The 14,305-nt window shown below is 41.7% G+C and overlaps 2 protein-coding genes across 2 annotated transcripts; one reads left to right on the top strand and one right to left on the bottom strand.

The window, feature by feature from the left end:
• Positions 1-1,109: 1,109 nt before the first annotated feature.
• On the bottom strand, positions 1,110-5,566 carry bin2b (bridging integrator 2b). The gene is made up of 12 exons (XM_061291822.1): positions 5,363-5,566; positions 4,583-4,663; positions 4,040-4,094; positions 3,560-3,654; positions 3,326-3,421; positions 3,105-3,212; positions 2,953-3,038; positions 2,794-2,869; positions 2,608-2,693; positions 1,913-2,486; positions 1,626-1,718; positions 1,110-1,503 (listed from the first exon to the last, which is right to left on the bottom strand). Exons 1-12 carry the CDS (start codon positions 5,456-5,458, stop codon positions 1,402-1,404), a joined length of 1,548 nt encoding a protein of 515 aa, XP_061147806.1. The 5' UTR covers positions 5,459-5,566; the 3' UTR covers positions 1,110-1,401.
• A 928-nt stretch (positions 5,567-6,494) lies between these two features.
• txnrd3 (thioredoxin reductase 3) lies at positions 6,495-12,452 on the top strand. The gene is made up of 16 exons (XM_061291820.1): positions 6,495-6,841; positions 7,229-7,289; positions 7,617-7,726; positions 8,124-8,231; positions 8,353-8,425; positions 8,574-8,693; positions 8,806-8,948; positions 9,221-9,336; positions 9,508-9,733; positions 9,842-9,934; positions 10,122-10,198; positions 10,928-11,084; positions 11,178-11,285; positions 11,380-11,475; positions 11,655-11,789; positions 11,865-12,452. Exons 1-16 carry the CDS (start codon positions 6,725-6,727, stop codon positions 11,925-11,927), a joined length of 1,803 nt encoding a protein of 600 aa, XP_061147804.1. The 5' UTR covers positions 6,495-6,724; the 3' UTR covers positions 11,928-12,452.
• The last annotated feature ends 1,853 nt before the right edge of the window (positions 12,453-14,305 follow it).

Raw genomic sequence — 14,305 nt, 5'->3', positions numbered from 1 at the left:
TCAAATTACTTTGGAATATGCTAAGCATAAGTTACTGCAAAAGAAGTGACCATTCTGTATGGAATTTTCCAAAAGTCATTGTTATTTACAGGGGTGTGCGTGAAAAAAATGATGACTTCAGTTTAGAGAGCTGGAAAAGTACAGCAATCGCATACTTCAGGTCTTGGCAGAGACCTTGGTGAGTAAACCTGGAAACCCCAGAGGCATCCATCTATCTGCAGGTTTATCCTCTTGGAGCTCAAGGTGTAGTCTTGCTGATTGACAGGCGACGAGTGGTGTGTGCGTGCGTGTTGTGACTCATACATTTCTTGCAAGGCATCACAACTTTCTAACAAAGAAAATATTTCCGACTTTAATATGTACAACTAACTTGCTGAAACATGTATATCCATAAACTGTACGATTTATTTTAATATATCATAATGAATCATCGGTAATAAAATTCCTCACACGCTAGCCTAGGGTACAAATTCTGCATTTCTGAACTACACTAGGCAGCTAGGACATTTAATCTTTGTTGACCTCTTCTGGCACAATTCTAAATTGCAGTACGGCTCAGAGTTTTCAGGCCCATGACAGTGACCTGATTTAAGATAACTGAAAAGGAAAATCATGGAGGAGTTGTTTGTCAATCGTGTTACTCAACACTCTCATTCGATTACGTTTGCTAGAAATGCAATTTGCAACTTTGCTACGATAAATGAAAAGTTGAAATGTCATCAAAGTTGTGTGAGTGCAACTAATCTAGTAAACACTTTACAGCAATTATCATGACCGGAGCCGTTATCTCCGGAATTGGGTTGCGGTTGCAGGAGTGAAAATAACTTAACACAGATGTCTCTGTCTGGCAATAGAAACTCCTCCTGTGGGACCCCCCAAGCATTCCCCGGCCAGAGGAGTAACTTAATCCCCGCAGTGTGTCCCGATTCCAGAAGCCTTGCAGTTGGTATCGGGGCACACGCTTACAAATATTGTCTGGCTTGCATTTCTTTGATTTGAACCTTTTTAGTTTTGCTTTGTAAGGATTTGAAATGTAGCTTTTCTACTGGATGTCATTTGTTCAGATGCTCGCCCAACCCACACGCCAGCAACTATCAAATGAGGCAAACTTTTCTCAAATTTGATCTTTATTGGCAAATATTATGAACTGCATTAAAAAAAAAGTTTCACAGCGTTTCATGAGGAGAATAAAAATACAAACACGACAATGTTAGCTTTAGTTATCCAAATGGCTTCACAACATTTTGTTGCACAACATCAAAACATGCAAGTATTCACAAAGGACTTGAATTTGTTTGTGCAGCTTCCACACCCAAAACAATTTGGAACATTTGTACACACACGCGTGTGAGTCACCAACTCCTCATGGGAGGAAGGCGAGTGAATGTTACATCAGTCCGCCTAAACGGGCCCAATGAGGTCTTCTGAGAAAGTCCCGGCATGATTTTCGGGATCACTGTCCAGTTTCCAGCTCTCCTCCCGGACTCCTCTCAACAGACCTTCCTGTTGCAACACACAAACATAAATTAAACGCGCAGAAATTAAGAAACAAAACAATGAAAAAGTGTATTTCTTTTGACAGTGAAGGGGAGAAGAACTAATTTACAAAACCCCGAGAAACAGACCTGCTGGGAGTCGGCCAACACCAGGATTATTTCTCCTTGTTCAAACTGGAGCTGGCCACTTTCAGACGCTGCCTGGCTCTTTAGCGCCACCGCCTGGTGCGAAACACATCAATCAACATTCAGGATTGCCAGAGTTAACGTCTTTAAGCAATGTTGCCATTCTCCAAAAGAAATGTCGCACAGGGTGAAACGGAGTGCTGAATTTCCGAAACATTTCTTCTGGTGGAATTATGAAAACAACTGTAGTGGTGACTGGTGAAGTCTAATCAGTAAGCATGCCCGCTTACCTTGTAAAGAAAGCCAGGAGGATTGTGGCTATCGCAGTTATCGCCGGCCGGCTTCTTGACGTCAGATTCTTCTTCCTTCTTGTCTTCCTCCTCTTTCTCAGAGTGGGAAGGTTCACGAGGGGCAGGAACCGGAGCCATGTTGGTCCTGGCTTCTTTTGCTGGCGCTTGACTTGCATTGTCCTCCTGCTCACGAGTGAGTGGCGCATCATTATCAAAGGCTGGCTCTTCACTGGCAACATCAGATTTCGGGACGGCAGAGTCATCCGACTGGTTAGCGGGTAGCTCGGCTTCTAGCTCCACCGCCTCGGGACCTTCGCTTGTCGTGCTGCTGGGTGTATTGGTACCGCAGGAGCTTAGGTCCTCCGAGTCTGAGGTACCCCCACTTTTGGTAGCGGTGACAGCATCCCCTACTATACTCGTTTCGCCTGGGTTGCTTTGCGGCTCAGGGGAGGAGGGTAGATCGTTTTTCCCATTTTCGGAATGGAGGGACACGTGATCGGATGGGAAAGATGTGTTACAAGGGACCGGATTGGAGATGACCAAGGACCGCTTCTTCTTTGACTTTGCTGTAGTGCTGTGCAAAGATAAAGAATAGTTCATAAGGGACTTTGAGGACTACTTTTTATATATTATAAATATATATTTATATATTATTCTTTTATTTAATATATGTTATGCATATTATTTAATGTTACCTGCTGCTCAGACCCTTTACGATGAAAGCTTTTCCAGAGTGCTGATCTTCTAACTTCTTCATCACATCGTACAAATCACGGTTGAGCTGCATATGGCCAAAATCACAAAATGTGTTGACAAACAACAACTTTTGACTCAATCTTGATGCGCTTTAGATCGACGGAGGAAAAAGTGCCTTTCCTTACCACACTCATTTCTTTATAAAAGACATCTCTCAGATTTGATACGTTTTGGAACACCGTCACGTAGCAACCGATGCGGCTGTGGACAAACAAATGCGCTGTCTGAAAGCCTTGGAGGAATTTATATTCTGTTTTCGTTCACATTTAAGTGGTCAATCGTACCTCTGATAGAGAAGGGGCAGCTCCTCCCTCAGCTCATTATTGATCTCTTCAAAGACATTCTGGGATTTGTTGAACTCCTCCTCTGCCTATTAAAACAGGAGAGAAGATATGATGGATGCGCAATTGTCATCAAAATGCCGACTTGACACTACCTTGGCAATTTTAACATCATCCTTTTTCTTGGCACTCTGCAGCGCCTCCAGGTGGTGACGCGCTGAATCGTAGTCCACCAGCTTTCGACCGCGTTTCGCCACTCTTTCCTGAAACACACATGCTCAAGCCGTTTTGTATCATTTTAACGGAGTCAAGGCCAAAATGTTCATTTTGTATACGGGCACAGACAAAAAAAAAGAAAAAAAAAAAAACAGGGTACCTTGACCTCTGGAAACTGGTTTGTATAGTTTTCCACGGTGCGCACAATCTGGTCATTCATTTTCTCCTCATAGTCGTTCCACAGCAAATCTTCACTCTAAATCATGACGGATTCATTGAAAATTAGGAATACCAAATTATTGTGTAAACTACATTTCCAATTGCAACAAATTAATATATTAAAGGAACAGTACGAGTCAATACTAATCCAAAAAATACAAGACAGTGAAAATACTTGGATGATGACAGCAAGGTCCTCTGCTCCGTTCCAGTCTGATTCGTAAACCTCCTGCAAAGTCTGGGACAGCCGCTTCGACGTCTCGTGTACAGCTGCGGAAATGGGAATGAATATTAGATCACGTTGCCAGTTTTGCATCGGCGGCACTTGGAGCATTAATGTAGCATTGTTTTCAAAGTGTACGGCAATGCTACACCCACAACGAGAAGGTCAACACAACACTTGCTTCCTGACTGTCGCTCATATTGTTAATAGCCAACAATACAAAAAAAAGAAAAAAAAATGTTTCTCCAACAAAGGGCTGACTCTGATTTTACTTTTCTTCGAGGCGACGCAGACATCATTGCAAAATTGACTGCAGGCTCCAAAAATAGTCCAAATTCACTTCCCATTTCCTCACTAGCTCCATTTCAGATAAAGGTCTCAGTTTGTTGGAAGAATTGTGTCTGAAAATATTTGAACGCATTGGAAACTTGCCTTTCACAGCACCATAGTAGGCCCTCACATCTTTAAGCAACCTGCTTCCATGAACCTGTGTGCAGACAATCAATAAATAAATACATACATAAATAAACAGCATGAGTTGCAAGATACTGCGTTAACACAACTCTATGTAGAAGGCTGAAAGAGTCCAAATGGTATTTCTTCAATATTGTTAACTTTAATACAATTCTTAATGAGTTTTGTGAAGTGAAAATAGTTGTCACATTAGCCTTCAACATCCTTCCTATTGGAAAGCAGTACTGCCAAAATGCAGTAGTAAAAGTGCTTTAAGGAACTCAATACAAAGTGCTTTCTTGAATAGTTACTTTGTTTTTAACAGAAAGTTTTTCATAGACAAAGTAGCAAAATGTACAGGTGAGGGTGGGGCAGAGTATGACAACACCAAATGTCACAAACCAAAAAAAAGTTCAAAGAGTTCAAAGACAATTAGTTGCCTTTTATTTACTATTTATTTACTTTTATTTACTTTGCATTAAATAACTTTCTTTAACCATGTTGGCCTACTTTATAACGTACCTGTTGTTTGTTGAGGTTTTGCGAGCAAACCTCAAAATGTTCATCCTTGGTCTCCAAAGTTTTGCCCAGTTTTTGAAGGACCTGTGTGAAGATAATATTGAGATTTTAGCTTTCTTTTTTTCTCAACATGTCATCGATTTTATTGCGATCCAGTTGCATAAGGTTCCATTTCACTGTATGATGTGGATATATTGTCTGTTATGCAAAACCAGCAGCTCTTTCATTTCTGACAATAACCAAGAGAGGCTGTTAATTTAGGAATGGTGTCACATGATAGGTGATCATGAACTCCCCAAATACCTTTTACGGCTTTGCATTATCTCAATAAATACCAGTATTTGTTTCCCAGCACTGCTCATGAGGACTTTCACCTTTAATCTGAATCACTAACATATTTTTGGGTCTGCAAAGGCAGAGCACCAAAACCTTGGAGGTGTTTTCTTCAATTTTGTTCCATCAAACAAAATAACTCCAAACTTTAACGGTAGAATGTGCAGAAAGCAGCGGAAGTTCACAATGAGGAAGTGGAAAAAAAGCTGTGAGCTACTAAACACTGTGATGTTCTGACAAAACAAATTCGACAAGTGGTTTCGGCATGACAATTAACGGGACACTTTTAACTAATGTTACCACAGAACACAGTCCAGAAAATGATCACAGCACATTCCAGACGCAACAGCAGATATTCCATTTGCTACACTTGGAAAAACAAAAAAAGTGTCCTTTCTCCTGGACCGTGCTTCCCATCAACGCTAAATACCATCTCGACATTCGACTTACCTTTTCTTGTGCGCGACTCAATGACCTCTGGACCCGTTTAGCCAGAAATCCAGCACTCGCCTGCAGGTTCTGACCCGTTTTGTGATTCTCAGCCATGGTCCTCTGCGGTCTCCTTTACAACGAAATGAAATCAGCCTTGTATGCTTCCTCTTGAAATACAACGTGCCTGCCTTCTAACTGGAGGCGATGGAGGTGGAGCAACAAGGCAGATGACATGTATCAACATATGCACGCGCACGCATGCACGCACACGCGCACGCACATGGTAAGTGAATTCCTTGACATCACCGATGACGTGTCGTCATTATTGGGCGGGTCTGCATGTCCCAATGTGTTGAAACAATACTTTTCTATCGTTGCAAAAGTAAACTGGCTTCTTCAACCCGGAGGGATCCATCCACTCACCTGAAAAGCTTACCTGTCGATAGCGGATAAAGTGGAGATGACTCAGCAACGTGACGCAAAAACGACGCTGAGCAAGAAATTGTCATCTTTACAATCAAAATATACGTGAGAAAAATATTCAGCAAAAACCCGTGTTACTTTTTAATATATATAAAAAAAAAGTTGACAAAAGCACAATAAATTGATTATATATATTGGATATTTATGCTTCTTGTAGAAACCCGCTTTGCTTTGTGGTCTGTTTTGTTGGAATGACGGCACAGTTAATTTCCATCGTGGATAATTAACCCCTCTCTCGATACAGGTCTATATGTGTTAAAATAATGAGATAAATTGCATTAATTTACTTTGTATTTACTTTAAGCGCACCAGAGTTAACATTCCCAGAAATTGCGAAACCTGTCACTTGTCATTGCATGTGCTGACCAACAGTCGGCGCCAGATACCAACTATCTACTAGTTGCCTTCACGGGTTCCTTTGTTGTCAGTTCTTTTAGCTTTAGGACAATTTTGTCCAACTGTTGTTGTTTTTCGTCCAAGTAAATCATATTTAACATTTATTTAATGCGACAATTTAGATGGAATTTTATAATTGTGGCAGTTTTATGGTTACCAGGCAACCCGGTGACGTTTTTATTTTTGGAGGGTTGGTTTAGGGTTAAGTATTGAACGAATGGGCGGAGTACATTTGGACAAAAATAGACCCTAACAAACGGGAGACGACGTACTACAAATCGAGCGCATCATATAGCTGCCTATAAATCAGTGGGAGGACCGTCGTCGCATTCGGGCGCGGTTTGGGTTGCTAGCAGACGGGAAGGCGACCAGTTGTCCGATTGTTTTTCAGCGTCGTCCTTTGAAGAAAACTCAAGAAAAAGCTCGATTTGTCCTCTACTTTTTCCTCGGTGCACACCGGCCGGCTGCTGAAGGCTCGGACGGAAATATCTAATCTCGAAAATGCCTCCCATCGAAAATGAAACGGGGAAGAATGAACTTAAAAGTCGGATACAATCGCTTATTGACTCCAATCAAGTGGTGGTCTTCAGCAAAAGTTATTGTCCATATTGTGTAACGGTATGTTTATTATTATCATACGGAATCTTTATCATATCGTTTTCGAGTATTGCCTTCTATCCTGCGAAGTAGACGGGCTTCGTCTAGTTTCTCGTACACTTTTCTTTCTGTAAACTAAAAACTCGTGTTTGAATGCGTTTTTTAAACCACACTTCGCATTTGGGGTGAAAATAATTATAACGTGTACAGTATGTGAAGATATTTTTTGTTTCTGTGAGGTACAGAGTCAATTAAACCTCTAATAGAAACGTTGACATCCCGAGTTAGCTTGTACCGCCATTCAATGCTGGTTTATTCATTTTACGGTCATTTAACTTGCGTGTTATGACATCATGAGCCTAGGGGTATATGCGGTCAAGTATACTGAATATATTTGTAATTGTCTAGGTAAAGGACTTGTTCAAAGAACTCAAAGTTGAGTGCAATGTGGTGGAGCTGGATCTCATGGGTAAGATCTATTTCCTTCTTCCGAGCCCTACAATGACTCAGCATCTTTAGCACTGCAAGCCGGCCGGGACGAGCATAGTGTGTTAGAGGCCCTTTTATAATCGTATTTCCATGTCAAGCGCGCTCAACAGCTGGCCGGCAAGTTCATAAGACTGATGAAATAAGATCATTGGAAAAACATTGAAAACTGACTGACTGCAAAACTCATACCTGTTCATTCCTGTATTTATTTCTTATCTTAAATTGGAAGTAGTAGCCTTCATCTTTTTATGTGCTCAAACACAGATGACTTGTTATGCAATACACTTTTTTATTTATTTTTTTACAGAGGATGGAACAAATTATCAGGAGATGCTGCTTGAGATGACTGGACAAAAGAGTGTTCCTAATGTTTTTATCAACAAAACACATGTTGGTGGCTGTGACAAGACAATGCAGGTAATTATTTCTAGACTTTCTCCTTGTTTCACAATAAAACTTTCATCTAATTGGTTATCTGGATTTTTGTTTGATGAGACCTTGCGCTCAGCAATATTGGCAAGCACGTTAGGATCCACAAATGACGTATGAGCGAGAGCTGTTGCTCAACTGTCTTACAAGTCGTCTCTACTTCAACTAATTGCTGGACTCATTTTGCTTTAAAACCTGTAACGCTGTTATGTATTGAAGGGCTTTTAAAATGATTGCATTCATCGTGACAAAGCAGCTGGTGCAGCTCACAGCAGGATAATGAGAAGAAAACATGCTGGATATTCAACGACAATTGTTAATGACAAACTGGGGAAAAGTGTGCAAATTGCTCATAATGTCTGTAAATTTTAATTGTGTTTATTAGGCTCATAAAGATGGCAGTCTGCATCAGCTACTGAATGGGCAAAGTGAAAGCTATGACTATGACCTGATTGTTATTGGAGGAGGATCTGGGGGACTGTCCTGTTCAAAGGTGAGACGTTTGCTGGCACAAAGTGAGCAGAGTTTTATGATTCAGTTTTCTGACTGGCTCAAGGTGCATCATCAGCCTCCAACGTCGTGTTAAAACATTCATTGTATTTTATCTTTTTAAGGAAGCTGCAAGTTTGGGAAAAAAAGTGATGGTTTTGGACTTTGTTGTTCCCACACCAAAAGGAACTACTTGGGGTATGAACGATCTGCTAAAATATGTGGCGGACGAAATGTGTGAATTTAAAATGTTGCAACAGGGAAAAAATGCTTTGACAAAGATTGAAAATTGACACCATATTTGAAATGTCATTTGATGTGGAAGCACTCTTCCTGTGGTTATCAGGTCTCGGTGGAACGTGCGTGAATGTTGGCTGCATTCCCAAGAAACTGATGCACCAGACTGCCTTGCTCAGTACCGCCGTGCAAGACGCTCGCAAGTTTGGCTGGGAATTTGATGAAACTGGTAAGCCATCTATTATAAGAATGGATAAAGGCCAAGAGGAAATGTTGGGTCGGACTTGATGTTCATGTCGTGCTACTACGAATGATTAATGTCCTGCGCTGTCTTTGGTCAGTCAAACACAACTGGGAGACGATGAAGACGGCCATTAACGACTACATCGGCTCGCTAAACTGGGGCTACAGGGTTTCGCTCAGGGACAAGAATGTCAACTATGTCAATGCCTACGCGGAATTCGTCGAACCTCACAAGATCAAGGTAATAAAACATTTGATTATCGGCCATGTAGCTTGATTGGAATAAAGCAAAAAACACATTTTTGTCATATTACTTCGTTAACCAGCCAAAAAGCTTTCGCGTTGAGAAACATTTTAAGTGCGTCTAAACCAGCTCTTGCTTAGAACTGAAAGTCCCCTTTGCCTTGCCTCTAAAGGTGTTTCAAAACTCCTTTCGTTATCCATGATGACATCAAAACTGCTGTTGTGCAATCGGTCCACTGACAGCAGATTTCCAACGTCTTCTCTACGCAGGCATTAAACAAACAAGGGAAGGAGACGTTTTACACAGCAGATAAGTTTGTTTTGGCAACAGGTGAGCGACCACGTTACCTGGGCATACCTGGAGACAAGGAGTACTGCATCACAAGGTGAGGGCTCAATTTTAGGTGTCTTCCTTATGCACGAAAAAACGTGTTTTATTGGGACCACACGCTGCGGCAAATTAATTTTGGATGTTTGAGAGGGCTGCCCTGTTTGACAAGCCCTCCTTTGCAATTCGCTGCTTTTACCAATGAAGCCTACCACTGTTCTGCCCCCAGCGATGATCTCTTCTCTTTGCCGTACTGCCCCGGAAAGACTCTGGTGATCGGCGCATCTTACGTCGCGTTAGAATGCGGCGGCTTCCTCGCCGGCCTCGGGCTCGACGTCACCGTCATGGTGCGTTCCATTCTGCTACGCGGCTTTGACCAGGAAATGGCAAACCGTGCCGGTGACCATATGGAGGAACATGGCGTCAAATTCATCCGGCAATATGTCCCTATAAAAGTAGGTCGAGAGAGTTATTTATTAATTTTCAGTGTTTGTATCTCGTCAGTCAAACAATAGTGGGTTTAGTATTTCAAACCTCATGACTATTCCTCCTGTGTTTGGCAGATAGAGCAATTGGAAGCCGGCACTCCTGGCCGGGTGAAGGTGACAGCCAAGTCCACTGAGAATGATGATGTCGTCGAGGGAGAGTACAACACTGTAAGTCAATCCTGCTCTGAATGGGGGAAAAAATTGTTTGGACATCTAACCATTGGATGCATGCTCAGTATAACATGTTTGCTAGGCCAACGGTTTCTATTTTTTTTTTCTTTTTAATTCATCATAGTTGATTGTTTAAACTAACGTATGCCATCAACCTCCTCAAGCATTCTGTGGTGTTCCTCAGGTATTAATAGCGGTGGGTCGAGACGCATGCACCGACAAGATCGGCCTGGACAAGATAGGGGTGAAAGTTAACCCCAAGTAAGTTTGATCTTGAGCATTGTTGCCATTTTAAAGAGTCGCGGTGAGTCAGCACTTATCACAGTCACATGTCTCTCAAGTGTAGTGGGCAGGCGCTGCTTACTTAAGAGTAGAAAGTCGACATTGTGTTGGAACGGCAGAGGTCATGCTCTGCCTTTTATGCGGAAGACCAAAGACACAGAGAAGGTCAAGTTTCTGGCTGAATTTGATGACTCTTGGCCAATCATTAAAAAAGAAATTGATATTGTTGTATTTGTGTACGTTAGACTATTTTCTGCATATGTATTTGGATGTTTGGCCGATTGAGACAAAAGGGTCAGATGGGATTAAGAAAGCATACGGCAAGCCTTAAAGAGAGCTTTGAGTCATGCTTGAGTCTTGTGACGCTCATAACAATGTCTTGATGAAGCTGGGGCTGGCCAAGTATGGCCACAAGACCAAGCGGCTACTATTTACTGTTGAATAAATCTGCTCTACGTACGAACATTCTACCATAACTTTGGTGGTTAAGTTGGTCTTGGTTTTTAGCGTTGATTGAAGAACACGGAACCAGAACTCCATTATCTTGACTTATTCCAATATTTTGGTGAATTGGTAGAAAATAACCAAGCGTCACAACCGCAATGATCACATTGACCAGGTTATCGCGATAATGTCAAATAAATGTAAACAAACACATCTTGCATGTAAATCTAAAATTGTCATTGTATTCACCTTGCCACCTTGAAGGAATGGGAAAATTCCCGTCAATGATGAAGAGCAAACCAACGTGCCCCACGTCTATGCCATCGGAGACATCTTGGAGGGCAAGTGGGAGCTCACTCCTGTTGCGATCCAGGCCGGGAAGTTGCTGGCGCGGCGTCTGTATGGAGGGGCAACACTCAAGGTACACAGCTGTCAAAAATGGCTCTTTTTTTTTTTTTTTTGTTAATTGAAAGTGTTGAAAATGTCTCACTCTGTTGATTGACCGGCTCTTTAGTGTGACTACATCAACGTTCCCACCACGGTCTTCACTCCACTGGAATATGGCTCCTGCGGTCTGTCTGAAGAGAGAGCCACTGAGCTGTACGGGGAGGAGAACCTTGATGTAATGCAGGCGGCGCAGCCGCAGCGTTTGGCACATTCACTTCCTTTGCTTGCTAGCGTGAACTTTGTTTATTTGGTCCTTATACTCAATTCAGGTGTTCCACAGTCTCTTTTGGCCGTTGGAATTTACCGTGCCTGGCAGGGACAACAACAGATGCTATGCCAAGATCATCTGCAACAAATTGGATAATGTAAGACTTGGCTCTAGAAATGTCACTTATTGCGGTGGTTTCCTTTTTAATAGTGATGTAGTGAGAATACCACTTTTATATCATTTGTTAATTATTTCCCCAACATACATTAAATTAAAACATCCTTTAAGTTTGTAACATAGCTCATTTCCCTGAATTGATTTGTTTTCTTGCTGTAGGACCGAGTGATTGGCTTTCACTACCTGGGTCCCAATGCAGGAGAAGTAACTCAAGGCTATGGTGCAGCTATGAAATGCGGTGCCACCAAAGAGCAGCTGGACGCCACCATTGGCATCCACCCAACTTGCGCCGAGGTAAAGACACAAAGCACCTTTTTTTTTATCGACGTGAGAAGAAGTGAAACCATTGTCTTCGTTCCCCGCTCGCAGGTGTTCACCACTCTGGAAGTGACCAAAAGTTCCGGAGGTGACATCACCCAGGCAGGTTGCTGAGGTTAAACCCTGCTCGTTTAGCAGAATGCTCTCATGCGGTCCACCAAGCCATCTTCTCTTAGCTTCCAAACAACCTCAACCTTCAACTCCCTTTAGTGGGCAGTTGTTTCTCAGGACAAATTGCATAATGCGGCCAGCAGCATCTGGAAAAACCACAGGTGCTCATTTTTGGTTTAGTAGGAGCTAAGAAGAGGATGCGAGCTGAATTGATAAGAGGGCATTCTGCTGAACAGCGGGGTTACTCTGCTGACAAATGACTGGGCTCTGGTCAGTGTCCTTCTCTGAGGAGCGAGGGTATGCACGTCACTCTTGTGATGTTTCTGTATGCCTGAGCTCTTTTTGATGTCCTTGCCTGGAAACCAAAATGCTTTGGTGGGCAGGGATTGAGTCACCTCAGCAGAAGTAGCTGATAGTGTCCCAGACCCTTCGTCCAAATTTTCTACACCCCCCCCCTGCTATGATAATTCCCACCCACAACACGGCTCATTAAATTGAATGGCAAACTGTCACCTGTCCATGCACATATGTACTGTCTTCTGTGCATTAATGCTTCTGTTACTTAATTTCATTCTGCCATATTTGTAAACAGTCACTTTCCATCTGTACTTTCTATGTAGTTTTGTGTTGCACGTTTGTGCTGCGCTAAACTCCTGTTTTGAAATATATATAAATTATACTCTTCAAATAATCCAACAAAGCTGTTCATTCTGCTTTGGTTTTATTTCGTGGCGCATGATTATTAAAGTATGTAAAAGATGTAGCCAATCTTAGGTAACAAGTCTCTAAATCTATTGTTTTTTTTTTTTTTTTTGGTCTGGACACGTAGTATAGCTCTCAAGAAAAAAATAAAAACAATTTTGGACAATGTTTTGAAATCTGCAAATGTTTGCATGCTGTGTGGTAACACGGGTGTGCAATATCCTGCAACACACAGATACAATGGATCAAAAATAATCCATTTAAGTGAGCCGGCTATTCACATCGGCCAGATCAGAGAGCCCTGCTGGGACTCAATACAAGTGATCAGTCGCGTCACTGGTGCGAAGCCTTCATTCAATGGTCACATCTGACAACAGAACAGTGTCACCTGCATTGGTTGCCATGACCACACAGCCTTTGATTGCTTTCTTTTATTCAGCCCATTTTAGTATGCACACTTTTCTTACGAGCCGATTCAGTGACATTTATTATTCTGTTCTGGCCCAACGGCCTGTTTGAAGAAATAAAACAAACTGGGCCGACTGATCCATGTGGTTGTTACAAGAAGGGTTTATCCAAAGGGCACAACATTAATGCTTTCTCAGAACAGTTACTATCATCTCTAGCTTTCAAATGGTACCATTGTCCTAATTTTGTACATTGTTCCCATGATACCACTAAAAGGCTCCAAGCAGGTCTTGTGAGCAGAAAATTAGTAACTACCTACATTTGCTGACAGTCGATTGGATAACAGGACTCCGGTTAATCGCAATCTCTGTTTCACTATGACTTGCAATTTACAACACGCTCGTCACTGGGGAGTGGCAAACTTGCGTAACCCAACCTGACATTTTCATTTTGATGTGACTCAACCATTCTCCACTGATCATGTGGTGTAAATGATGCTCAAGATAAAATTCTTTGTATTCCTTGGAGCTACTCATTGATAAGATATTGACTTTATCAACATTCTTTTACCTCGACAAACAGTGGTTTATCTTGCTATGTTCAGGAAGCACCACCAAAAAAATATACTTTGAACATTTTCTTCTGGGGCTTGGTCCTGTTTAACTGCTCCAGAGTGACATGAGCTTTTTAGTTGCTCCATGGAGGTCAATTTGGTGCAAAAGTACCATCAGGAAAATGTTCCTACAAGTATGGTTATTTTTGCTATAAACAATTTATTGCCATAAACTTTATTATGTTTTATCAATATTAATTTCTCTTGCTACGACAGGAACGTTTCTTTTCTTCAGCTACAAGTAAACTGCACCAAATTCCCCTTTTTTAACTGCAGGTTACTTTGCCTACAACTACAAACCTTCTATACAAACGCCACTAGGGGGCACTGCAGCACTACAATGTCTTGCTCACACAAGCAAACAAATTACAGGATAATATTATTGCACTTTATCGGGCATTTGCACGCCCCTATTGTGGAATAAACATTTCCAACGTCGAAGCCAAAGATAATATGAATATGTCTCTTGCGTCCAAGCTGTGTTACAGGAAAACAATTCTGTTCAATTTATCATCTCCAAATTAAAAGCACACAGACGTTTAATAAGAAATGTTTTTATTACGATAAACAATCACTCCGACGCATTTTTTTATTTCTTTATACTATACAGCTGGGTGCAGAACGCTGAAATATCCCACAATCACATTTTGTCGGGCAG

Source organism: Syngnathus typhle, linkage group LG11, assembly GCF_033458585.1.
Source record: "Syngnathus typhle isolate RoL2023-S1 ecotype Sweden linkage group LG11, RoL_Styp_1.0, whole genome shotgun sequence".
NCBI classification, from domain to species: Eukaryota; Metazoa; Chordata; class Actinopteri; order Syngnathiformes; family Syngnathidae; genus Syngnathus; species Syngnathus typhle.
Note: the sequence above shows the minus strand (reverse complement) of the source record. Positions and strands in the feature narration are given on the sequence as shown.